Source organism: Osmerus eperlanus, chromosome 16, assembly GCF_963692335.1.
Source record: "Osmerus eperlanus chromosome 16, fOsmEpe2.1, whole genome shotgun sequence".
In the NCBI taxonomy this organism is placed as follows: domain Eukaryota; kingdom Metazoa; phylum Chordata; class Actinopteri; order Osmeriformes; family Osmeridae; genus Osmerus; species Osmerus eperlanus.
In genome coordinates this window covers 2,853,125-2,879,919 of record NC_085033.1, presented here as the reverse complement: position 1 = coordinate 2,879,919, position 26,795 = coordinate 2,853,125, and the positions used below count along the sequence as shown (strand labels likewise).

The 26,795-nt window shown below is 43.7% G+C and overlaps 2 protein-coding genes across 9 annotated transcripts in view; both read left to right on the top strand.

Annotated features, from left to right (window-relative positions):
• Positions 1–93: 93 nt before the first annotated feature.
• rb1cc1 (RB1-inducible coiled-coil 1) lies at positions 94–12,454 on the top strand. 2 transcript variants are annotated; one of them, XM_062480621.1, is made up of 23 exons: positions 94–469; positions 1,706–1,831; positions 1,983–2,109; positions 2,259–2,429; positions 2,563–2,765; positions 3,016–3,433; positions 3,563–3,733; positions 3,835–4,019; positions 4,176–4,362; positions 4,570–4,651; positions 4,768–4,832; positions 4,923–5,026; positions 5,137–5,263; positions 5,409–7,318; positions 7,543–7,723; positions 8,362–8,470; positions 8,799–9,072; positions 9,884–9,938; positions 10,037–10,084; positions 10,644–10,702; positions 10,867–10,994; positions 11,474–11,544; positions 11,647–12,454. In XM_062480621.1, the coding sequence occupies exons 2-23, from the start codon at positions 1,761–1,763 to the stop codon at positions 11,722–11,724; spliced, it is 4,824 nt and encodes a 1,607-aa protein (XP_062336605.1). In that variant the 5' UTR covers positions 94–469; positions 1,706–1,760; the 3' UTR covers positions 11,725–12,454. The 2 variants fall into 2 exon arrangements, with proteins under 2 accessions (XP_062336605.1, XP_062336606.1); XM_062480622.1 differs by lacking the exon at positions 10,037–10,084.
• A 5,456-nt stretch (positions 12,455–17,910) lies between these two features.
• st18 (ST18 C2H2C-type zinc finger transcription factor) overlaps positions 17,911–26,795 on the top strand; it is a 40,032-nt gene continuing 31,147 nt past the window's right edge. For 5 of the 7 annotated variants that reach the window (XM_062481854.1, XM_062481853.1, XM_062481852.1 and 2 more), the window contains exon 1: positions 26,454–26,641. In XM_062481854.1, the coding sequence (XP_062337838.1) occupies positions 26,482–26,641 (160 nt within the window). In that variant the 5' untranslated portion in view covers positions 26,454–26,481. Of the gene's footprint in view, positions 18,074–18,935; positions 19,078–26,453; positions 26,646–26,795 lie in introns of those variants that run through there. The other 2 variants (XM_062481855.1, XM_062481857.1) reach the window with 2 other exon arrangements.

The following is a 26,795-nucleotide window of genomic DNA, read 5'->3' as shown; positions in this document are numbered from 1 at the left end:
ACATCTAAACCGCACCCCTTCTCACGTTGCAGCAAAACTGCCATGATATTTTTTCCTTATCCCAGAATGCACCTCGCTGTGCAGTGACGACTACGACAACAACAAAACACAGCAGAGAGATCCCTGACAGCTGCAGATAGGAGTGTTAGCAAGCTAGCTATGCATTAGCATGGTTACACAATCCTGAACGAAGAGGAATTGTCCGTGATCAGACAAATGGCAAAGCCCTCGAACTGTCCCGTGTCCACGGAGTAACATGCATCGATCTAGCTGAAGATTAGCTACAGATTGACAGCTGTCTACGTTGACGTCTAACCACATACATAATTAGTTAGATAATGTTTTCCAGCTAGCGTCTTTATCGCTAGCCATATAGGTCCATGTATGCTAAACTTAGCCATGTTAGTTAGCAAGTTCGCTTGCTAGCTCTTCAAGAGACATTTGGGGAGATGAGAGTAAACAAAGAGAGGTAAGAGTTTCGTTTGGATAGACACTCACTTAGAACCATGTTTAATGTTTTCATGCCCTCACCAAACATGTGAGTTGTCATTTGTCAGAAATGCATCATGTCGGGAACCTAGCTACAAGTAAATTGGCAGATATATCGGGCTCGGCTAGTCTGAGCTAGCCTAGGGAGGGGTATTATTTAAAGACGCCTATGTCGTGGATACTTACAAACCACATCATCCAACGTTTGCTCGCACGATTGTTGTCAGTCTTAGATAACTAAAATTAGTTGTAGCAAAGTGACGAGTAATCTGTTTAGTTAACATTTGCAAACACCAGATAATGCGGTACTGTTAGCTTTTATTACAAGGTAGCCTACCGTCAATAGTAGTTCAACTCGTTTGTCTCATTAGCTACTTAGCTTGTACCGTGCTAGCGCTAACATTTCTGGTGGCTAATTTTGGAGTTATACCTTCAGCACCATATATTTTGTCCACTGACCTCTGCTCTAGCTAGATGGCTAGCTAGCTACTTACATTGGTAGGTAATGCTAACGTTTTGGTGGGTATGCTAGATTAGATGGTACCCTATAACCTAAAGCCTCTTTAACTATCAGGCCTTTGGGCTTCACCCGCACAACTGGCGTTCCACTGCACTGTACGTGGACAAATTGGTTATAATTGCAAATCTAACGATGTTAGTGAGTTAGGCTACTGTAAGCTTAAGTGTTGATTTGCTTGTTGCCGTTGCTAGTTATTTTTCATAAACTATCCAGCTCAGTTAGCGTAGCGGTATATAACTGGCAACCTGTGCACTTGTTTACATTACGTTATGGATGTCGGGCAAGGTGTCAACTAGCTTGGTAGCTAGCTCTAGCTATGTAGTGTAGCTAGCATCTGACCAACAACATGACTCAGCCCTTGCTTGCTTCGTAGCGGCTAACTAGCTAGTTAGTGAAAGAGTTACTAAGTGGCTTAGGTTGCATTCAGCTTTGAATTTGCTAGAATTAACTACTTCAGACACAGATAATGTGTCCAAAATGCTGAACTTGGTTCAGGGAAGTTGTATCTAGGTAGTACAAGTAGGGTTAACTGACGTAGCTTGCTGTCTGAATGTTGTATTAGAACAACATTCAGAATTATTCCCAAACACGTGGAGCACAGTACTATCACGATGTCCCAAAACCAATTTGACAACAAAGCCCCCATTCAGCTCTTTACATCACAGTAGCATTTTTTTTAAAACTTGTTTTCTGCAGGGTGGTCTTGAATGACTGATACGATAGGGAAGTGTGAAGATCTGGAGGATTCAACATGAAGTTGTACGTGTTCCAGGTCAACAACGGCAGCACGTTGACATTTGACACTGAGCTTGCTGTCCAAACGTAAGAAAAAGTTCCTATGAGAATAGTTAATAAAAATAACTACTACATTATCAGAATACTAATCTTTAATGGTTGTCAGATAGCTGACGTCTGAGGAACTACTACCAAATGTATGTTTTTAAATACCAGCGTGTGCTTGTGTTCCTTTTAGTGTGTTGGACCTCAAACATGCCATCCAGGTCAAGTATAAAATAGCAACCCAACATCAAGTCCTGGTTGTGAATGGAGGGGAGTGCATGGTTGCTGAGAGGCGGGTCTGCAGCTACAGTGCTGGCACTGTAAGTTTGCACCATGCTTAATGATGAAGTTATATTGATTAAATGTACAGTGACTTTACAAAAAAATGATATGTTAACCAATTGTTTTGTGACTGATTGAATTAATTGTTCGGAGAAAGGGTGTTGATAAATGTTTTCCACTCCTCCAGGATACCAACCCCATATTCCTATTCAACAAAGAGATGATCTTGTGTGATCGGGCGCCAACAATTCCCAAGACTACTTTCTCAGTTGAGAATGAGATGGAGCTGAAGGTGGAAGAGTCCCTGATGATGCCGGCAGTCTTTCACACCGTTGCCTCACGAACACAACTTGCTGTGGTAAATGTTTCTTTCTCCCCATTTTCATTGACAATGGGCACAAGTAACGGTGTATTAAAAATTATAATTTAATTAGGCCTTCATTAGTTTTTTGGAATGTGCTGCTTCATTTGACACCTCTTATCTCTCAAAGGAAATGTTTGAAGTTGCCAAGAAACTTTGCTCCTTTTGTGAACGCCTGGTTCACGATGAACACCTCCAACACCAAGGTTGGGCTGCCATCATGGCTAACCTGGATGACTGTACCCTGTCTTATCAGAAGCTACTCTGGAAGTTTGACACAGCGTACATTAATTATCAACAGGACTTTGAGGACATCAAATTGAAACTCACTAAGTAACTATCTCCTTATGAAATATGTATTTCACATTGTCCAATTTTATTCAAATGGTTGTTTAATGTACTATTTCCCCATATAGTGTTAACAGTCAAGTAAAATGTTCGTGTTAGTTAGCAGAACTGTTCAGGTAAAATCTGTCTGGCAGTTTGGATTAATTAATATTTTGCTGCATTTTTGGGGAAAGTGTGAAACTTACAAAACTCAAAATTTGCAGCTCACAGTGTTTGTGATGTTTTCTGTTTGAAGACTGGGGACAGCAGTCTCAGTCATGGCTAAGATTCCGCTGCTCGAGTGTTTGACCCGGAACAGCTACAGAGAAAGCATTGAGAAGTCTAGCTCGAGCCCAGGGAAGGATTCCGACGAGACGGAGGAGGACGACAAGTCCACAGACTCTGTCCTCTGCCCCTCTGAGTCCCAGAGGAGCTCCAACCGACCTGCCTGTGTGTCTGCTCCCGGGACAACACCACCTGGGCCCAGCGAAGGTCAGGAGACCAATGATATGACAGACAGCAGCGGGCTGAGGGCAGCCCTGCAGGAGGAAGATGCTCCGGAGAGGGCCAACCCTCCCTCCTTCAACGTCACCTTGCTGGACTGGATCAATGTACAAGACCGGCCCAATGACGTCGAATCAGTCGTCAGGAAGTGCTTTGACTCTATCAATAGGGTGAGCGTACGACATTGGCCCCTATCTCTGTGCTTGTCTCCATGAACCCTGGCCTTGATGTCGGTGTGCGTGAAAGTTATCAAAGAAAATAGACCTCTCTTTATTGTCATTCATTTTGTTGTCTTTCAGCTTGACCCACGGATCATACAACCCTTCTTAGCAGAATGTCGTGACACGATTGCCAAACTGGATAATCAGAACATGAAGGCTATCAAGGGCCTAGAGGACAGGCTGTACGCGCTAGACCAAATGATTGCGAGCTGTAAAAAGTTGGTGAACGAACAAAAGGAACTTGCTCAGGTAAGCAAAGCGAGGAAAAACAAAGAAACATTGGAAACCCCAATCACGTTTCCTGTCTGAGATCATCACTTAAGTAACATGCAATATCTGTCCGATAACAGGGATTTCTGGCCAATCAGAAGCGGGCTGAAAACCTTAAGGATACGTCGGTTCTTCCTGACTTATGCCTCAGCCACGCCAACCAGCTGATGATCATGCTGACCAACCACCGGAAGCTACTGGACATCAAACAGAAGTGCACCACTGCCAAACAGGAGCTTGCGAACAACCTACAAGTTCGTCTCAAGTAAGACAGCAGCTGTTTCCCACCTGGGGCTGAAAGCTCCAAGTTCTCTGTGAAGTCGTTGCCTTGAGCATCGCAACGAACTTTCTTTACACATAAACAGGTGGAATAGAAGCGCCGTTTGCTAAGCTAACCAACTCCCTCGTTGTGATGCCTCAGATGGTGCTGCTACGTGATGCTCCACGCGGACCAGGATGGGGAGAAGCTCCAGGCCCTGCTGAGGCTGCTGACGGAGCTCCTGGAGAGGGTGCGGGTGGTGGACGCCCTGAGTACCGTGCCCCAGATGTACTGCCTGGCTGTAGTGGAGGTGGTCAGGAGGAAAATCTTCATAGGCCACTACAGACAGGTCAGAACAGGAGGCTAACACAACGCGTGTGGCATGAAGTGTGTGTCTTGTCTTCCTTTGGGGGGATCCTGGTGGCGCTGCAATATGGGTGTTGTGAGACAATGAGGTTGGGCCGGTCTGTGGTGGTTGGTCTGCTGTGAGACTGTCTTGAAGGACCTGCTTAACCTGTGGGATGATCTCCTTGTTTTGGGCTCCCTCTCTCTTCAGTGGGCCAGTGCTCTAGTAAAAGATGGGAAGCGCCTCTATGAAGCGGAAAAGTATAAAAGGGAAACGTTCGGGAAGCTATTCAGTAAGTTCCTTTTGAAATGTCGACACCCGCCGTGCATTCGTGCTTAAGGACAGGACATGATGTCCCACCAGCGTTTGAGCTCTCCGAAACAACGTTGTCGTTTTCTTCTTTCTCAGGGAGGTCCTTTCTCAGAAACCGCCTGTTTCGAGGGCTGGATTCCTGGCCTCCAACGTCGTTCTGTGTAAGTGTTCTAACGTCACATCAGGGGTTCACTTCACATCCGTGTTTAGACATTTCTTCCTGGTTTGTTTATGTCTCTGGTGTTTTGTAGACACGAAAGCCCAGGAGGTTTGACTATGAGCTTCCAGACATCTCCCTTGGCGACCTGCAGTATCTCAAGACCTGTTGTCCCACAGAAGTGCAGCCCTTCCTTAGGTAGGAGTCTGTCACAGTCGTACATGTCATCATTTACCGTAGTTATATAATCATGTCAGTTAGGTCTCAGGGAAAATTAGATGTTTTTGTCGTATTTTGTCTTCCACCAGGGTTCCAAACATTTGTGACTTTGAGCCTTTGAACCAGCATGTGCATATGCTTCACCAGCTGGTCCAAGCTGCACAGAGCATGGACGACATGTCTCAGACCATCACCGACCTGCTTAGCGAACAAAGGGTGAGGAGAACTGGAGACAGAATGACTCATGTAGCCTATCGCGTATTACCACAAATGCAAGAAAGAAAAAAGGAGAGAGAATGTGTGTGTGTGGGTATGTGGGTATATAAAAAAAAATCTATATTTTCACTGTTTGTTCCTCTAGGCGTCGTGTAGCCAGAGTGCTCAGAGATCCACAGCCGTGACCCCGCGGTCTGAAAGCACACCGGGCCCGGCCACCTCTACCTCCTCCAAGACCCCCACCTCCCTCAGTCTTCAGGGACTCCCCTGCCAGCCCCTCCCGGTTCCCGTCCCCACCATCCAGGAGGACCTCTCCCCGGACAGCATTGACGCCCAGACCTTCGACTTTGAGACCATCGGCCACCCTAACATGGACCCTGTCCTTCAACAAGGCTCCCTAGACTTGGACTCCCTGGCCGAGAGTCCAGAATCCGACTTCATGTCGGCCGTCAACGAGTTTGTGATCGAGGAGAATCTGACCTCCCCCCAGCCTGTCAGCGACCCCACAAGCCCCGAGATGATGGTGGAGTCCCTGTATTCGTCGGTCATCAACGCCATCGACAGCAAGCGCATCCAGGACACCACCACGCTGGAGAGGGAGAATTCCAAGATGGCTGCCCTGAAGCTGAGCATCGAAAAGTACCGCTCGGCCGCCGAGGACTCCCAGTCCAACCTGAGGAGCGTGAAAGACGACCTGTACCGCTTCCGGGGCCTGGTGCTGAAGGAGCAGCGTGACTTCAGCTTTGCCCTGAAGACCATGACCATGGAGGTCTGTGGCCTGGTGGACAACATCCGACAGAGACGCGAGGACGAGTTGAGGGAGCAGCACCAGAGCCAGCTCCTGTCTCTCCAGAGAGGCCACGAGGAGCAGCTCCTCACCCTGACCCAGGAGAACCAGCTCAACCAGAACATCGTCAGGGACGTGCAGCGGGCCGTGCTCGAGCTGGAGGGCCTGTTGGAGCGCAAGCAGAAGGAGCTGGCTCAGCTGGAGGGGGAGAAGGAGCGCTGGGCCCAGGCCGAGACGAGCCTCGCCGAGAGGGCGAACGACCTGGAGCAGAAGATCGGCGAGCAGGCCGCGGAGATCCAGACCCTCGTCTCCTCCAGGGATTTTCTGGCCGTCCAGCTGGAACGTCTAGACGGGGAGATCGAGCGTGTCCAGGAGAAGCTCCGCGAGGAGCTCCTGGGCGCCGAGCGGGCCCGGCTGCGGGAGCTTGAAGACAGGCTGAGAGGGGAGCACCAGGCCCTGCTGGAGGACCTCACTGCCCGGAACCAGGAGGCGCTGGAGGGCCTGTTCGCTGACAACCGGGCCAAGCTCGGCGAGGTGACCCAGCTCCACGCAGCCGCCCTCGGAGAGAGGGACGCCCGGCTGACGGAGCTGGAGGGCCGCGCCGGCGACCTGGAGGCCGAGCTGGCCCTCAAGAAGGCTGAGGCGGAGGACGCGAGGGTGCTCTGCAAGGAGGCTGAGCGGGAGCGGGCGGGGGCGGTGAAGGCCGCCGTGGAGGCAGAGACCCTGGCTCTGGGCGAGGAGCTGGCGGGCCTCAACCAGCAGCTGCAGGCCAGGAACGAGGAGTACGAGGCGGGCCTGGCCGAGGTGAGGGCCCTGATGCGTCTGGAGAAGGACCACTGCATCTCAGAGCTGGTGGACCGACAGGAGAAGGAGAGCGCCCTGCTCCGAGACCAGCTGTCCGTGCTGGAGCGCCGCGCCCGGGATGCCGAGACTGAGCACGGGGAGAAACTTGAGAAGCTCCGCCGTGACCTGGAGCAACAGACGGAGGCTCTGCTCCGAGATAAAGATGAGGAGCTGAGGAGCTTGCAGGAGCAGGAGCGACACACGATGACTGTTATCAGCGACTTGCAGGCCGAGAACCACCAGCTCTCCAAGAGATTAGAGCAGGACGCAGCGCGGCAGTACGTGGAGAGAGAGGAGGCCTTGAAGACCGCATCACCAGATGCCTTTAAAGACTTACAGCGTCAAAAGGAGGAGACAGAGGGGAGACTGTTAGATCAAATTAGACGACTTGAAAACGAGCTGCAAGAAAGACAATCCTCGGAGAGGTGAGAGGTGGAGGGCGTCAGGACCCAACAGGGATGTGGAGTCCCTGTCCGGGCCCTCGGGCGTATCTGACATGCAAACGGGTGTCACAAACAGAGCAGTGCCTCGGACTGCCTCTCCGGGGTTCAGTTCTGTTTGAGGTGTTCCATGTCTAGACAGCGTGTCAGATCCAAGTTCCCTTCTCAGCTGGGCGTATTTTTGATTGCCGTCTGCGTGTTTCTTCCAGGGCGCCGGGGCTGGCCCTGCAGGCAGAGGCCGGGGCAGGGGCCCCCCTCTCCCTGGACTCGGCCCTTCAGGAGCGCCTGATGCAGGAGACGGCCTCGCTGCACAGCCAGCTGGAGCTTCTGGAGAGGAGGAAGAACGAGGAGATGCAGAACTTGAAGACCTCGCTCATAGCAGAGCAGCAGGTGGGTCTCGGTCATGGACGGTCCTCTCTTAGACAGGCAGGAAACTTTCTTGTCCCTGTGGGAGAATCAAGTTGCAGCCTAATCACAGGGCATCTTTTGTCATCGAAGTCACCAATAGACAGTCATACAGTAGGAATAATCATGGGGGCTTGTGGGGCAGGGCATGTCATAATTACACAACAGAGAGCGTTTTCATGTCCTTGCGCGAGCTGCAAAGCATTCATAATGGCAATTTGAACACGGGTGAGTGTGGCCCTGCCATAGGACAAACGCTAGATCACGTTGTTGGTGGAAATGTCATGCCCCATGGAATCACACGTTTACCACGTCGCCACATAGAATAATTGTGTCGAATATGTTACGTAGAGATAATACTTTATGGACTATATGACAAGAGAGTACTTGTCTGTTGGTGAGTTACACTGGCTTGGCTATATACACAAGGCTGATACTAGCATTTCTGAAGCAACATCATCTTAAGGTTGTCACTCAGAAACTGCAGCGCAGAGGGGCAGAGGGGCAGAGGCACTCCGTAATTGAGTCAGTGAGGCCGTGTCCTCTGTGACTCAATGTGGCTGCTCTTTTCTCCCCTTCATCAGCCGGGAGGTGACAAAAAGCCTTTTCTTGTGTCCCCTCAGACGAACTTCAACACTGTTCTGACGCGAGAGAAGCTGAAGAAGGAGCAAATCATCAACGAGCTCACGGAGAAACTCCGAAACGTTACCCAGCAACAGGAGAAGGACAAAGGTATATAGTGTTCATGCCATGGCCAGCAGCGGAAGTGTGAGACTTTTGGAGCCGTCGGTCGCCCATTCATTTGAGATGCCCTTTTATCGTCTTTTTCCGGTTGCGCTTTTGGTGTTCTTGTGTTGGAAAGATGAATTATCGAGGCTGACATCATATGACCAAATATCAGATTCAATTACTATCCCCCCCCCTGTGTAAACGAGCATCAGTTTTTTTTCCTTCTTTTCTCCAGACGGTCTCAACTTGCCTTTTTATCAAATCACTGGTGCCTCTCCAGTTGTATTGATCAGTTTTTTGGTTTGGTGTGTGTGCTGCTGTGTTTTGGCAGGTCTGATTGAGACTCTGTCTGAGGACCGAGCTAGCGTCATGCAGGAGAAGAAACAGCTTGAGGAAGAGCTGAACCGGCTACGCAACACCGCCCTGGTCTCCTCGGCCTACTTCACCCCTAACCCCTTAACCATGGAGTCTGCCGGGGCCGCGGCCGGGGCTGAGGCCTGCCTGTCGGAGCCCTTCCCTGACCCAGACAGACTGGCTTCTGTTGCAGCCATCAGAGATGAGGACAAGGTGGATTCAGCAGTGGAGGCCAGCATGGTGACCGTACAGTGAGCATCACCCAAAGCCCTTCTCCCTCCCCCCCCGGTCCAATAAACACAGAGTGCACAAGAGCCTACCTCCCTCAGTCAAACTTTATTATTCACAAGCTGGCCGGACAGCACATTCACAAATCAGTATTTTGTGCTAAGTAGTGTCGTTTTTGGTATAGTAGGATTAAATAGTTAATACTTTAGTTAGTTTAAGTCATGATAGGCAAATTTTGCAAACCTAGCAATTTTAGCTGGAGTTCAAAGAAAAGATTACAACTAAAATATCCCACCCCCTCCCTTCAAATACACACCTCCAAAACACATGTATGTGTTGCCTTGTCTACTTTCAGGAGGCAGACAGACAAGTTGACCGTCCAATCATTGCATTTGGTCCGAATGCAGTCAAATAATTAGTGCTGGTCGGACCTTAATCATTGGTGGTGTTTTATTACAGTCCTGCGACGCCCACAGATGTCGGATTAATTTCATTTTACGGTCAAACCTTTACATTTGTTGGACGCTATCAGGACGTGAAATTAATTTCGGCAAATATGACAAAAAGTGCTTCTCAACAACATAACCTACCCATTAAAAGATGCTTCTAGATCAAGTGTAAAAGAAAAGATGTGTAAGTGCTTGTTGAAGTCAGCCTGACAGATATGGGCAGTGAGGACCGATGAAAAGATGGGGGAGTCAGCACAGATGAGAGGAAGGCAGGATAGGATAGGGTCATGTAAGTTCACCTCCAAAATCTGTGCATATCTCGCTCATCCTGTTCAAAAATCAAAGTTTCAGCGGTTGGATTATCACCTTCTCTTCCTTTGTTTAGTGATAATATCCTAATGATGTCAGAAGAGAAACAACGAATACTGTTACTTGAAAGGGTAAGTTGTCTCAGCTGTAATCTATATATTTAAGTCCCAAAAGTTATTTTGACTTCTAGCTCATTCCGTTGTTGTGAAATGTTTTGATTTTATTGTAGACTTTACATATGAAGGAAGAAGAAAACAAACGCCTCAATCAGAGACTGGTAGGTATTCTGAGCCTGTGTGACCTGCAGTCTCGTGCACAATTCACTGGATTTTTCCATTTGTGTTTTTGTATGTAACAACCAAAATATTTGTATTGACAATAGAGCTGAATGTCTACTGAAAGTCAACATTTTTATTTGCCTCGTTCTTAGCTCTAGGCAGGGGAGGTAGTCACACTCTCCACTAGATGGCGGTAGCACCTTAGTGTCACCACTGGCCGGTAGTCTACCCAGTCTGAGTGGGACTGACTTCAGACAGTTTACTGTTCTCCCTGCAAGGAACATAGAGCCACAACTGCCATTTCAACATGTGTTGAAAGTATCTATTAAAGAGAGACTAGGGTCTCGCTTTAATGTCACTGGTTGAGTAGGTGAATGTATGGGCATGTGTGGTTCCACAGGGAAGCAGATGTACGCTGAGAGGTGTTTATTAAAGTCCAGTAACTGTAGGTCTTGACGTGCTGAGTTGTGATGAGCAGAGTTTGTTTCTTGTACATTTGTTGTAATATGAGACTGGTAATGTCAACATCAACCGACGCACTCCTTTCTTTGTTTGTAGATGTCTCAGAGCATGTCATCTGTGTCATCACGGCACTCAGAGAAGATTGCCATCAGAGAGTGAGTGCTCAGTGTACACCACCAGTAAAATAAATTTGAACAACATGACTTGGTATTGCGCTGTTACTACACTGAGGGGGGGGAAAACAAAACACCAAACAAGCACTTTAGGATATTTCCTCTGTTAACACAATTACTTGTGTGTGTGTGTGTGTGTGGTTCAGTTTCCAGGTGGGCGATTTGGTCCTCATCATCTTGGATGAGAGGCACGACAACTATGTGTTGTTCACCGTCGGTCCCACTCTCTACTTCCTTCATTCAGAGTCTCTCACTGCACTGGACCTCAAACCAGGTCGGTTGCAGACCAACCCAGATACCCATTCTCCTTTGGCTTTAAAAAAAAAAAAAAATAGTCACGATTCTGTGAGACTTAATCCAGAAAGTCTAAAATACGCCTAAATATCCGGACCTTCGTCATATACAATATTGTCCCTTGAAAAGTTTGTGCTTTTTACAAGTTATCTTAAAAACGAAGTTAATCACATCAATCAGTTCAATTATTTGAAATCTATTTAATCCATATGCGGTGCTTATGGCTGTAATTTAGGTAGTGAAAGGTTACATAAATATGTTGAGATTGACAACATTTTAGGAAGAGCACCTTGCAGTCCATTCATTTTGGGTTAGGTACCCAGTTGGCCTTAACTATTAGTTATGAAGTTGTAAGAAGTATGTTTTCCTGTTTGTTGTTCTTTTTACTTTGGATCCCTTATACTCAAATCAATTTTGTTAATATGTCAACTCCAGTTAATGAGTATGTGTTTCCACCAGCATCAGGGACAACAAGGCGGCCATGGGTTCTTGGGAAAGTGATGGAGAAGGAATATTGTCAGGCAAAAAAGGTACAGTTGCATTTTCATGTACTGGTCTTACCATGTGGAACGTGTGTGTGTGCGTGCTCTGCCAGGACTTTAATATACTGTGTCACATGCTCTGCCCCACAGGCTCAGAACAGGTTCAAGGTTCCGCTGGGCACAAAGTTCTACAGAGTGAAAGCTGTACCATGGAACAAGAAAGTATAATATAGTCAAGTTAGGAGCTCAAATGTATATTTATATTGCATTACACATCTGATGGAGTCTTCACATCATAATTCACTTATCAACTTGAAAAAGAATGAAGATCCTAATCATGTTATCTTGGCTTTCCGTTAAAGATCACACTTTGTTTTTAGAGCACACTCTTCCCTTATTTTTATTTTTTATTTTACATTTTTTCCAGAGGATATGTTATTGTGGACCAAATACTATGACCTTATTAGGGCATGGCCCTAAACACTGGCATAAAGCCATTATACCTGCGTGTACATTGAAGAAAAAAAAAAAAAAGTATTTGGATGTTATATATTAGTTATCATTATCAGCATTTGTCCTTTTGTGGAAAATACTGTATCATTATCAGCATAATTCAAATGAAAATATACATTTATTATAAATGTTTATGGAGGAATGTTCATGGCATGCATATATATTTTCTTTGATTTACTTATACAGATAAATGTTGTAGTTGGAAATGTAGTTAAGGCTGTTTGTTACTCACAACACAGTATGGCCCTCCTGTTAATACTAAAATGTACATTTTGGCTGACTGGTGCAAGCAGTCATTATTGCAATCCTTGAAATGCACTTTCAAAAAAACAATGCTTTTGTTGATTGAAAGGGAAGGAATTGTGCTGTCAAAAAAAGGTTGAAAAATTTGAAAAATATAACAGCACAAAACTTCTCACTATCGTAAAATACTGATATATAGAAAGGAATACTTTGTTTGTGACTGTGTTTCATTATTTGATGACATTGTAAAATATCCATCAAAATCACACAAGTAACAAATGACTGTATTGTAAAAGAATTTAGAGTTTTGAAACAATAAAGGATTGATCCCAAACATGCCATCCTCTGTAATACTTGGTCATTGCCCCATCAAAAGTAAAGCTAGTCTCCTTTTTATAGACACAATTGAAGACTTCAGTGAAACTCCATTTATGTAAATCACATGCCTTTAGAAATGCTTCTAAGGAATACTGCTTCCTCAAGACAAGCAACTCATTCATTACACCAGTGACCACCTGCCAATTTTGAAAAAGAAATGGGGCTTTCAGGAAATACGGATTTCACTGCTTTCTGACTAAAAGTTTTTTCTTTACATTTACCGTTTTCCAGAAAAATTAAAGCTTTAGGACATTCCAATTTAATTATAACAAAATAATTTAGAGAATTAAATAAAAGGTTAGTTTGTAGCATTGTGGGTGAGAAATGGTTCAGAAGTCAGTGTGAAAACAATGTTCGTTTTAAACAATTTAAACAATTTCTGCTTTTGTGGAAGCATTAGCTAATGTTGGCACGCAGTCGCAGAAAACAGACTTCAAAAAGGCTTCAAATCAGGACCCAAGAACGGTGCGGCCCTCATGGAAGGGGAAGCGCACCAACATCACTTTCCCAGTTCACAGCGGGGAGCATCGCAGCTCTCAGCCGAGTGCTCTCTACCATGTGGGTCTAGGGGTGTTTTAACAATGTTTAGCTCTATTTTCTCAATTTAGCATAAGCCTGGTGTCACATTTGGATGGCTTCTTCATAAATTGATGGTGTGATTCCTACAATTTCGGGACCGGCCTGAATGACAAAATATGCAACACAACATTCGATACCGAGGTGGCTGGCAGGCATCAACCATGTGCACTGGACAGGCTCTTAGTGTAAATGTTTTCAACCCCCCACTGAGCTCAGTGCTGCTAGGAGTCACTCTCATCAGGCTCAGTGGGTTAGCTGTGCCATGTTTAGTCCCTTGCTTGTTTCACTACAACAGCCGCCTATGATTTTTTTCAAACTTGCCAACACACAATATCACTTTACGACTGATACCTTCTGTAGACTTCCTCACATTTTCTACAACTGACCTGATATTCATCCTTTTGCCCAAGAGGTTTTTGTAATGCATGCTGGGCAATATACGGAAGAAGGCCTTGTAGCCTTTCAAACTAAATTCCAACTACTTGTGGCCTATCATGGATTTACGATCAATAGATCAGCATCCGGTGGTTTTCAGCATCACTTGCAGCAAGTTGAACCAACAAGAAGGCTCTCCTGACTCAATATAAAAGAATGTCATTCATTTGTCACATGGATTCCTTGAACTATAAAAAGGCCAGGGAAATCCTTGTCTCTTTAAAATGGCATGTGCAAAGCAATTCAAAGTGCCCTATTCTGATTCCTTTTACTTGTCATCATGTGTTTGAAGTACTCAATGGAGGTTTAGAGAGATGTAGTAATATGTATGTATCAAGAAAATGATGTGAAAGAGAGAAACCACAAAGAATTTCAGAGTCTCAGATCTTGGCCTTTGTCCCTGATATCTTCTCTATTTCAAGATAATACACAAGTTCAATTCGATTTTCTCACATCATTGACACCATACTAGATAGGACGGAAAATAAACAAGTATTATTCATGGAGCAAATATATGCATGAACTCAAAATTATGGATAAATAAAAATAAATTGAAGAGCATTATAACGTTTGGATTTTTTCTAAATCAAAAATGAAACGAGTCTGTTGACGAAGAACCAAAAGCATTAAGGCTGAAACTGCAAACCAAGGAGTAAATCGACTTAATGCCATCATATATTCCCCATTCACGCCTAAGAATGGGGTTAGGGAAGGAGATTAGGTTACATATCTCCTGTCAGAGACTGAAGAGACCAAGCAGAGAACTTCACCTAAACAGAATGACAACCAAACAGACATGTCTCATATCTTATCCTTTCTTGTGCCCTCTTTCCCTCGACTGGGTGAATGGTTTAGTAAAAAACCCAGACCCAGATTTAACGTGTGATGAAACGTTTGAGAAATATGTGAGAGGAGGCAATATCTGTATTTTAGATTTCCTACGCACTTGGAAAAGAAACATAATGTCACTATTAGTAACACATATCCACATAAATATGGATAATTCAAAATGTACTGCTTTTTACTGGGTTCACATTGGGAATCTACATCTGATGGCACAGTTTTGTAGTTAATTACCTCCATGAAGATAATTCAGCATATGAGAGAAGAGGCTTTGGGGCGTCTCCACTGAGGAGCAAGTGCGTAGGTTTATATGTGTAGCTGTGTCGGGCCTTTAAGGCAAATATGTGTAAAGTTTGGTAAGGAACATCCTAATGTGTGGTTAACAAGATTTTTATCTGGAGTGCAGAGTCTAAGATATAGCCTAACTACTGTGTGCATTTAAAGGGATCCTCAAATAATTTCCACATTAAGTTCAAAGTCATGAGTAATCCTCTCAAATATACAGGGAACTATTTCATTTGGAATTGAGACAAATTATTCAAATACCTAACCGCAAATCCCATTGATTTTAGTGCATGACACCCGTTTCCATTTCCCCCTCTAAATACAAAACAGCAAAGAACCCAGTAAACATTAAAAAGCTGTTGTTTTATTTGGATAATCTAGCTGCTTACTGACAAGTAAATTATCAATACAAATAGTTTTGAAGTGTCTGAAAATAGGCAACCGATTTAAACTGTAACTAACAGCCATGCATTTTGCAGTGTTGAGGAAATGACACCAGCTTTGATGGGTTGTATAGCTTTTGAGATGAGCCTCTTTATGCCGCTTGCAGTTCCATTATGGCTTTGTTCGAAAGCTTGTTTACCTGCTGATAACATACACTGGTGGATTCAGGACCACCGATCCAAAATCTGCTGCCAAAGTCACTCAAGTCTCATTGTACTGCAGGAGGGGAAGAATGAAATGTTTACGCGGAGGGGAATGCAAATGCTAAATGTGAAATCAAACTATGGGACCAATAAGGGATCAGAACAACTTTGCCAGGTTTTATTTTTAGCCTGGTTGCAATGCTAGCTTTTGGGGTAGAAAACTGTGCATTTGAGCCTCCATATATTTTGGTTTGCTCTCTGATTTGAGAAGTTGACACTGAAATTGAAAGGAGCATTGCATTGTGGATGTGCAATGATTAGTTAAGGTTACAATTAAATTCAGTCCATGATATACACAAATCAAACTCTTCTTACAGAGGACAATTGTATTTAAATATACTTTTTCCTGTAATGCACCTTCCCCGAGAGTGACAGTACGTAATGGGCGCAAATTACGAGCAACCAAAAATGAATCCGATCATGATTTTTTGGGAAGTTATGACTTAGAAGGTCAAAAGCGTGCTCTTGCTTTGTATAATTCTACAAGATTGCTAGACCCTGGGTGAACAGTCCTCCCTCACCCCTCCTCCCCCCTTCACCTCCCCTCCCCTCTTCACCTCCCCCCTTCACCTCCCCTCCCCTCTTCACCTCCCCCCCATGCAGGCAGGTCTCCAGGGGGCCAGCAGGGCCCCACAGACGGGCGTCCAGGGGGCCAGGTGACCCAGTCTCTGAGGTTAGCAGGAAACACTAAAGAGGGATGGGCAGAGAGATGAGGAGACACTGAGTGTGAGTGTGCAAGGCTGGTGATGGCAGCTGTCAATGGTTTGGAAGGAGAAGCAGACAGATTGTGCGTTCTGTTGGTGCAGCCAGTTCGCCACCTGGCAGGCTTTTTCTTGTTAGAACTTCTTGCTGTTTCTGTTCTCGTCGGAGAGAGGGGTTTTTTTCTATCGTCGTCTGCATTTCAGACTAGGTTAGGTTTATCAAATTGTTTTGATGGTCTGTGGTTGTGAAATGTCAATATTCACTATGCATCACATTCTAGAGGTATGATGTTCATCTGCAACCCTTTTAGTTAGATCAAAAGCATTGAGAGTATCCCATGACTTGAGTGATTAAGTGCCCCATCTCCATAAAACACAGCATATTAAAGCTTATGACAGTAATTAATCGAATACAGTATGAAGAAATCCTGACTGGAGGTCTGTTGGATTATATTCACGTTGTACTTGTCATGATAAGTTATTAGGAGGCATTAATTAACATGAACTAACACATGCAATAAGACAATAATTAATTCAAGTTATCAGTCACCTCTCCCTCTCCAGGAATCTGATTGACAAGATAAAGTAATGTGCAAAACGCTTTTTCAAAGCTAACAGCCTGGAGCACCCCGCCTATTAGTTAGTCATTCTCTCAGTATCACACCCGGAATCTGTCATTTCACAATTTTCTCCTATAATGCATATGTGCCGTTCTCACCACTTCACGACAGTGGCTGCCATCTATCAAGTTGCTACTGAGCAATTCAATTCCCGTCCAGTTTTGAGCTCCATACAGCAAGCATCTGAGGCAGAAGGGTCAAGAATATGGTACATTCTGTTCAAGGCCTCAATTTTCAGGATTCAGTGGCATCTTTTTGGTCTTAAAGTTTCCTTTGTACTTCACATTGAATTGTTTGTAATTTGTGGCAGAACACTGCTTCTCAACTAAACTTTTTTTAATTTCCCACATAGCCTCTTGGGTTTTCAGCCTAGTCAACCAAAAGAAGGCCAATCGATCAGTGTGGAATTGATCGCCTGTCCAAAAACACCCTGTTACAAGCAAAGGGTAATACACCTAAAAAGCATGTTCTACTTTTGGCATGAAATTTGAAATGATACCTTATTGTTCCTTCAACTTAGCATGCTGGTTAATAGCATGCTAAGTGGGCTGAAGCTAACTGTGGGTAGACTTTTTGAGCCTGCATGCTAGCTTGATGTTTACAGTAGGTAAAGCTCACATTTAGGTAATGTTTAATTTGAATATAATACTAAACAATGCAAAAAAAATAAAATAATGTACGTCCGTTGGTATGGAAAAAAAACCAAAAGGGTGAAAAAGGTTTACTGTAGCTGAAAGACTGTTTGTCATCAATAAGAACATGAAGCAGAGGTAGAGGGTAAAAAGCCAGCTGCTAAACTGAAAAGCACACTGTCCAAGTTGGGAGAGAAGAAAAAATGGTTTCAGAGGAGGAGAGTTTGCACAAAAGTTGTACTGTTGCCTCTTGAGAGTGGTGTCAGCCCGTCCCAGGGGCCAGTGGCCCTCACCGAGGTCTGTGTGGGCCTGATGGGAAAGTGACTGCAGCTCAGGACATGGCCTTGTTTGTTCACGGTCCCCCCTCTCTGAAAAGAGTTATGCCGTCTGTTTTGAATGGACAGCGTTTTTCTTTGTGTGCTCGATCAAAACAGAGGGCAAAGTTAGTCAGCAAGTTGCATAGCTTCTGCATTCTAATTCTTCAAGCCTCTTTTGTATGAAGTTTGACACAATGTTTTACACTGTGTTTGACCTGACTGGGATGCAGGAGGTAGGAGCATTTTTGACCAATACAGAATGGAAAAGGGTAGAATCTAATTCAACAGCCAAGCCTCCCATAATGTTTGAGTGGAAATATATCTACTGTACACTGACTGGTACAATCATCATGTAACCTGTGCATGTAATGCATACGAGCCACGGTACAGTATACTGTAGCTAAAATATTTATGTGATTTTTATCTGATCTATTTCCTAACCACAAGGTATTTGCTTATGAATCCCTGGCACTTTTGATATTACCTGAAGGCAAATGGTACAGATTTACACAAGTTATTTACAACAACAGCCAAGCCATTCCTCTGGAAACTAGGCTGCAGATCAAAGGATTGTTTTGATCTGTACTTAGCATATTTGTTTAACCTAGCCAGTGATTCTGAAAAGTGCACAAGCTTTTCGGTGATATGCAGAGCACCCTTTATCCGTCTTTTTCTTCTGTTAGCTCTGGATTTAAGTACTTTCTGTATTTAGGAGACAACTGGATTTGCCAGCTTTTGAAATTTAGTTGCCCACTGCTAGCAGTCTTGGCACTCAGAGATAGATAACTAGGTATGTTCCACTGCTAATCCTGATCGGCCTTGTAATAGTATTTGTGGACTGTACAGCACTCAATTAGGGCATAATGTTCTATTTTTATTTCCTTCAAGTTGGATTAAATGGGCAAATATGTTTGTTTTTGCCACAGTTCTCATCAACTCAATGTTAACTTTTTTTGGGGGGGAAAGCTATTGTTTAATACTGTTCTAAACACGCAGACCTCTTCACACAGGACTGCAAACTGTCAAGCGAGGAAACAATGTCCATGCACTCTCTAAAAGATGCCAGGGCAATCACAACATTTTCTGGAATGCTTAAGAGAATGATGCATGTGCATACAATTCCCTAATTCTCTCTTACTTTGGGCTTGGGTAAGATGAGCCCAGGTTTATTGGGAGCCAGAAAAGGGGGCAGATGGCTCACAAGAGGGATAAACCTGGGAAGTCATGCTGTAAATGTGTTTTACAGGAAACAATGAAAGGAGCGGACAAAGCGATTGTGGCAAAGTCCTTTGGAAAATGGAGGCGCAGCTCTCTAAGGTCCAGGACCATGGAGAAGCCGGATGAGCCGTCCGAGGAGAGCAAGGAGGAGAACCTGTCCAACTGCACCTGTGAGTCATCGCAAAAAGGCAAGGAACCACTTGGAGAAAGTATTGTCCGTTTTCATACATCACATACAATACATATCAACCCATGTCTCTGCTTATTTTTTTTCTCTTGTCCATTTTAATTATTACTGTGACTTGTTTTTCCATTTGACTCTCTGGCCTGCCTATCCACTGAAACAAACAAACCACATTGTTGGGCAGGAGAATTCCTTTTGAGGGAAAGTGTGTCTCCGATGATACAGCGTTGCCAGAAAAAGACAAAGCAAAAAATAGCAAACACAAAAACAGTCACAGGTGCATGGGAAAGAGAGAGAACCCAGTGAATGGTCACTGTGTTCCCCAGGAGGTCTTTCAGTGTACGCCAGTGCAGTGGGTGGACTTCTGACAAGGACATTGGTTAGAAGCCAGGTGGAGTGTGTAACTGAGAATGCTCCTGTTTATTCTTTTCACATGCTAATGTGGCTCCTACGTGACTTTTATGCGGCAAAACTTTACTTTTCATTTAGATTCTGGTAGCTATAGTGCTTCACTGTGTGATGGTATGTATTGCAGAGTGTGTAGAGCTGTACTGTGTAGAGATGTGTTGTAGGTATGTTCCAATGATGCATGCCTTCAGCCTAATACCCCGTAATGCAGATATGACACATTTCAATGAACAGTTCGAAAACAATACCTTAAACTGCAATACCGGATTCAAGGATGCGGTCTTGTCTTTCATAGAAACCCCAACTGGATATTCTTATTAATGTGACCTTACTGTAGAGAAAAAGAATAGTGTTTGCACCATGTCCAAAGAGTGTGAACAGGTTCCACACACTGTCCAAATGCACCCCTATGTGGACAAAGTAAGAACAGGGAGAGCTGTTTAGATAAGACCATCAGCGCCCTTCGACCCCAAAATCCTTTATTACCTTCCCAACATGCAATTGTGGGACTATGAAGGTGTGTGATATACACTTTACAGTATAGGAAGTCCAAAAAATGCCTCAACATTTTATGTGGAAATATTTGTCTTACTAATGTAATTCCTAAAAAACTGCATTATGGCTCTGGAAGAGATACTATAGACCTTCTTGTGTAATTTCTGCAAATGGCATCAAAGGCACTGCCATCTGCACCTCCATAGGATCTCTCCTGCGTAGCCACTAAAACAGGCTGTCTCAGAGGACAGCTTTCGTATTTCACCCCCAACCATGAATTACTGTGTGTTCAGTATAATTATAAGGGAGGAGTGTTGCCAGGCTATAATGCAGAATGCCAGGTGCACATGTCCACTGGCTCATTTTACCAACTCCCAGCTCTAACTACATACTGCATACTGTAACCCTAAGGTAACAGTTAGCAGTGCGACCAGCTACAGGTTTGATATTTCTCTTCTAGATATGTTGAATCTCACAAAGGCCATCAGTGTATGTGGAACCAAACGTCCGGGAAGGACAAGGGAGAAAGTGCATCACTTTATAGCGTTCCATTTTCTCCTAAGCCTGCTTAGGTTATGCGACTGAGCCATGCTGCTGTGTGAAATGTTATCCTGATACTGGCACTGGATCCTTGTGAGGGAGTCTTGTAAAATGGGTTTACTTACCGCCTTTGCTGGCGTTTTCCGAAGATAGCAAATGCAGAGACACTGTCCATGATCGGATTAACTATACAACAAAATGATGTAACTCTTTGTCTTTTTTGTGTGGCATAGGTTCCTTCACAGAAGTTTACTGGTCATCCAGTTGAGATTAGAGGCATTATCAAGCTGACATTGCGTTGAGTTGAGCCACACTATATATCATTTGACTGTTTAGTTGTCATTTTGGTTCATAACGTTTGTAATTGAAGGAGAGTAATCTTTGATGAACCGTCAAAAGAAAAGAATGAATCCCACAGCCTTCTAAAACAGAGTACCTACTTCTCAGTTTCATGTATCCAATCCAAGTTAGAGTTCACATCAACACAATGTATTATGTATTCTCCATTTGCTTTGTTGTACTACATTCAGTATATCAAGATGTCTAGATATTGTGTTAATGACCAGATTTATGATGCAATCTGTTAAAATATCTCAATGGATCTAACTTATTTACATTTTAATTACAACTATTACTTATTCTTGTTTTTGGGATGTGACCACAGCAATCCCAATTCCTCCCCTACACTAGAAAGAAGAAAAATGACTGGTTTTCACTGGAGGTTTAGATGCTTGTTTATCACTTTTAAATACCATCATCTTTGCTGAAATCCCCTCTCAAAAGAACCTTTCACTTGCTGGAATAAATTCAAATTAAAATTTAAATCCCTCTTTGCATTTCTTCAGCCTCTTTTAAAATAGCTGCCTCCTTTTAGAAAGCTGTTTATGTAGTGATCTGTTCATAATCCAGTTTGTTTCTCAACAGCAAAAAAACACAGAAATCGTATTATCACTATCTTGGAGAGATGATGCGAGAAATCAGGAAGTATAAATGTCTGAATCTGTGGAAGTTTATAAAGTTACCAAATCAGAAGAATACGCCAAATGCCTGTTCAATACAGCAATCGGAGCATACGAGTTGCAAATACCTAGATGTGAGTGCATTGTATTGAGGAAACTCAGAAGACATCAAAAACCTTTTGTGCGCTTCAAAATATCAACAATAGTTGTTCCCTGAGAAAAAAAAGACAGAAACCGCTTTCATTCCCCAGATCCTTAATATGTAAGTGCTACATAGATAGCTCATCAAAATGTTCTTGCATAGGATACAGATTGTTTGTGAACATGTGGAGTCTTAACCTCTGACAACAATGGCTGAACTGACAAGTCTTCTAGTTGTCTATAAACCGCCCTCCTCAATCTCACAAGGTGCTCACCCTCTCAGATTTGGTGGAAAACAAGACTTAATCAACAATGTTGAATAAAACCAAAAACCAAACACATTTACATTTAGTGCGTTGTAATAACTATCCAGTTGAAATGTAAAACAACTCGGAAGAGCCTGTTGGGAGATTTAATTTGCACGAGCTAGATTGGATTTATTGTTAGGAAACAAATTATAATTGTGTCTCCAGAAAGTTAACAAAGATCTAAACAAAAGGAAATCAATGGCCAACCCTATTAATCACTCAAAGCAAGCTACTTGTGTTGAAAAAACTTACTTCATAATCAATTTCTTTGTTTTGCTCAAAGGGCATTTGCATCTTGATTCATACCAGCAAGCTTCCTGTATTGGGTGCAATCAAAACATTGTAAACCACATTAATGGGCTATTTTTTCTCTTTTACGTGTGGGAATAAGTGTACATCTCTGAATAGTCATGATGAACTATACTTGATGTGCAAACTGTTGTAGGTGATATTTGAAAGGAACTTGAGTTGTTGATTTTGTCAACAAAAAAGTACAAACGCAAGACATTATTTCCGCCTTTTGTGTTTGATGAACTCTAGATTTCATATTTGTATGTTGATGAGACTGACCTTCAGGAACAAACAAGAGAATTGTCACTTAGTTTCTTCTGTAGACCAGAGGTTACAGTAAAGTAGGGTCAGCTGTGAGGGAGTGGTGCTTTTCATTGCCATCAATGTCTAGATGGTTTACTCTCATCAGTAATGTCATTAGAAAACCCATTAGACCCACCTGTTAGTATTGTTTGTGGTGAACATTGTGCTGAGCTTTAGTGGGTGTGTCTGCCTCTTTGTCTGTCTGTCTGCCTGTCAGAGATGTGTAGACCAGCTCCCCAGAGAGCCACATTCAGCCAAGTCAAGACCAAATCATAACCCAGACCGCAGTGTTTCAGTGATCCAAGTTTGAATGTGGAAATGTGAAAGGAAGATAATAAAGCTGTATGTTTGGCCAATATTCTTAAACACATGTTGTGCTCACGAAAGGGGAGCGAGAGGTGTTTGTTACACATGAACCTTTGATAAATAAGTCCTAACTGAGATCCAACGTAACGCTTGCACCACAAACGTATTCTCTTAATCGAAATACAGGGAGCGATCATGAAAAATTGTGAGTGACTGTGGTTGAATCTTTGCCTTGTTCACTACCTGACACGTTAATTTAAAATGAATATATTCTAGTGGACATATTGCTAAATCCATGGCATTAAATATGTTTGGAGACAGTGGGGATAGTTGATTAAAACCAGTAGTTGTTTGATATGATTTTGCCCTTAGCCCGGCTCCTGTTGATTTATTCAAACAGATGTTGTGGTTATTTAACTATGTCCAGCAGCCTCCAGTGCAGCTTTCTGAGCATGGAGCGATGGTAATAACAGGTGGGGTAGAAGATCTAGCGCTCTCCACAGCGTGAAAATGTCCTTCAAAAGAGCACCAAAACATAATGGACTGCAACTGTATTGTAGGTAGTTGTATGTGAGCATAATAGAGACATTATTTCACAGAGACGTTTCATTGTGTTTGGGATATAATTTGAAGGCCATTTTGTTCTATTTTATTCGAATTAATTGAATTGCCACATGGTCACACGATGCTAATCAGTAACTACTGTTTGTTTGTTAGATTGCATAGGGTCAAGGAGGGGGATTTCTTCCTGTAGCAAGTAGGAAAATGTCTAAGTTAGAACTTCATACGATTGTATAGGATTCAAGTCTGTCAAAGAATGTCTAATTGGATGTGCGATAGGATAGGACTGATTGTGTGCGCTTCCAAATGACACAATGCTGCAGGGTTGTCACGGTCCCACACAAGTCCATCCGAAGGGTTAGGGTTGAAGGGTCGCTCTAATCGTCTCTTCAAGAAAGATACAGCACGGTGCATTGCAGATAATGATCCCCATGAAAGATGTATCCCAGATTTTCAAAGGGGTATTCACTGTCTGTTGACATCAACATACAGATAGTTATGCATCCTGGAGCCATATCAACAACATGTACTTATGTTGTGTTGCCTAATTTGCATATGCAAATAGATTTTAAAAATTTAATCTGCCCTTTTATGTGACTTTCACTGATGAACAAGGCATCAAGTGGTTGCACAATGGCAGAGGGATGAGTACAAGGGGTTTGGGCGATCAACACAAAGAGTTGACCAGGTATTTGTCTTGTTTTAGTCCAATTTTAAAGTATTTTATTTTGAATTATCCACAGCCAAGTTCACATATCTGTCATGTGTAATGAATTGTTGAATATTCATTTCTATTAGACTTGATTGCATTCCATATGAAGCCAAACTAGCCCAGTGTTGCCTAGTTGGTATTTGAAAAAACACACTTGTTGGTCTTATATAGGTGACATTCTGATCTTACAGTACATTAGAAGAATTCTGGAAAACATTATACATATTTGTGTAGGATTCACAGAGGCTGATACAGTACTCAAAACAGTGGGGTACTTTGACATTTCACTTTGCTTACATAATTTGCAGCAGAATGAAAAAAGCTTTTAGACACAGATGTGACCCATTGTAATACTTTTCTAAATGCAATCAAACACTTTCTGCAAACATGAACAGGACTTTTTAAACGTGAACCTTTGTTTGACACATCATTTTATCCAACCCACTCTGTCATTTCTCCACCAGCTCACTCCAGTTATGTGCACATTTCCTGTTGATGAAATAATTTGACAAAACACTAGTTTATGGACTATGATGGCCTTGAATGAAACCTTTTCGCAAGGGCATAATTCATGTGTATTGGTAAGAAGACAATGTCCATTCCCCCCCCCCCCTCCCCCCCACCATCCCATTTGCTATGCTGGCGTGACAGTGTCATTGACTGCCCATCACCCTGTTCAACATTTTCCTCACATTTTGTAAAGATTGCTTTGAATCTTTGTGGGGTTTGAAACATGGAGTAATCAGTACATCCTCAAACTAATTCTGCTTGTTAATCCTTCATCTGATACTGTCCACAATAGCAAATAAAGTATCTGCATTTATCATTTCAAAAGATGCTCATGTAGACCTTTTCTTAATTTCTTTTGCCAACCATCATAAAGAACACGTGAAAGAAAACATGGAGCATGACCATCCTCTTTGATGGTCTCTTTTTAGTGTGTACCATGAAATGGCTCTTGAAGACAGTTACGAATTTGACTTTCAAATGAGGTATTAACCAAGGTGATGATCAACTGCCAAACCTTAAGTAATGATATGCCCCATCTTTGAGTCCCCAGCCTTGCATAACCAAATGTGCAGATGACAGAAAAGCACTGAAAATACATTATTACACATTGTGTTCACACGTCAGTCCCTGGAGATAGAGGGGGACATAACCCAGAGATAAGCGTGTTTGGGTGGCCCCTACCATCAGCTGGGGATGGGGTAGGATCTCCAAGAGGCCCCTTATGGATATCACTTATTTTAAGGACTAAGCTGTGGCACCCTACCCCCATGCCTCCCATGCCCCCCTCCCTCAAGTCCCCCACCCCCACCCCACCCCACCCCCACCCATGCCCCAGGCTCCACCCAGAAGTGTGGCTGCCTTTGTCATTGTAATCTGGCCCTGTTTGCTAAACGCTTCCACTGTTTACTCTCTGCTATGGGGACTTGTATTAACAGGAGTCAGCAGGACGCGAGGTGACATCACTGCGGCTGGGGCTTTTGTAAGCTGCATTTGTGATGTCTCGGGGCCCCTTTCTTCCTTTCTTTCCCCCTCTCTATCCAGGCCTGTCTAATGCATGAGCTAACTCAGGAGGCTAACATGGCCTACAGGGAGGAATTACACCTAATTACTTAAATAACTGCTAGGCAGCAGCCCTACTTAGTCACCAAAAATCATTTCCAGGTCCCTGCTTTTTACTGATAGCTTGTCCTCAAGTAACAGAAAAGGTCTCAGACAAAAGATTGTCCTTCAAACAGTTGAAGAGAGAAAAATATAAAAAAGACAGACAGGTACTAACAAACAGAGGGGGTGGGGGGGGGGGAAATCAAATTAACCGGCAAGGCTTCCATGACATATACTTCGGTTGTTGTTGCCGTAGCGATAAAGTCGCAGACATTGAAACTGGTCTGTTGAGCCATTGTTATCATCCCTGGCCATCTGCTGCCGAGGAGTGACGTTCCCTCTCATTTGCATGATGAGTGATATATGGGAAGCTTGGGAGGGCATATGCCCCAGTCTTATGACAAAGCAAGGGAAAGTTTAAAAGCTGAAAATAAGGGGGTAAAATGTACCAAAAGAAAAATAAATTAAGACATTTCTGTTGTGCGTGTGCACGCTTATGTGTGCATGTTACGCACCTCTCTATTTCAATGCGTGCACTTGCGCGTGCGATTGTGCACAAATAAGACTGGGTTTGTGCGTGCGTGAGTGTGTGTGTGTAGGAGCGAACGCGTGCATCTGCCTCCTTGTGCGCCTGTTTGTGTGTTTTGCGGATGTGGGAGTAGAATGAGGAGAGTGGAGGGTGGTGGGGGGGGGGGGGGGGTGGGGGGGTTGGTCCCTGTTGATGTGCAAATGTGCATCATGTTGAAGGGCTGTGAATGGGGAGGTGTGACGTAAAAAGGGACCCGAACGCAGGTGCTTATCTCCAGGCTGTCAAAGGCACAGTATGTCATATTCCTGGGGACTACCTTTCAAAGCCACAGCACCAGCTCGGCCATCAACACACTGGAGGGAAATCAAACTTTCGGGATCACAGAAGTAGGTTTGTGTCAGAGTTCTTTTAATGCTGTAGTGTTGGTCAGTGTTTCTTGTCATTGAGATTAGGCTTGACCTGTGAAAGCGGAAGATGGGCATTTTTTGGGGTGTCTGACTATGTGCTGCTGTTCGATGAAATCATCAAATGTCGTATGTC

Coding starts and splice junctions, on each gene's coding strand:
- rb1cc1 (XM_062480621.1), top strand. CDS start 1,761: ATGAAGTTGTACGTGTTCCAGGTCAACAACGGCAGCACGTTGACATTT. Junction 4,833..4,922: donor GGCCTCCAACGTCGTTCTGT/GTAAGTGTTCTA, acceptor GGTGTTTTGTAG/ACACGAAAGCCCAGGAGGTT. Junction 10,085..10,643: donor AACGCCTCAATCAGAGACTG/GTAGGTATTCTG, acceptor CTTTGTTTGTAG/ATGTCTCAGAGCATGTCATC.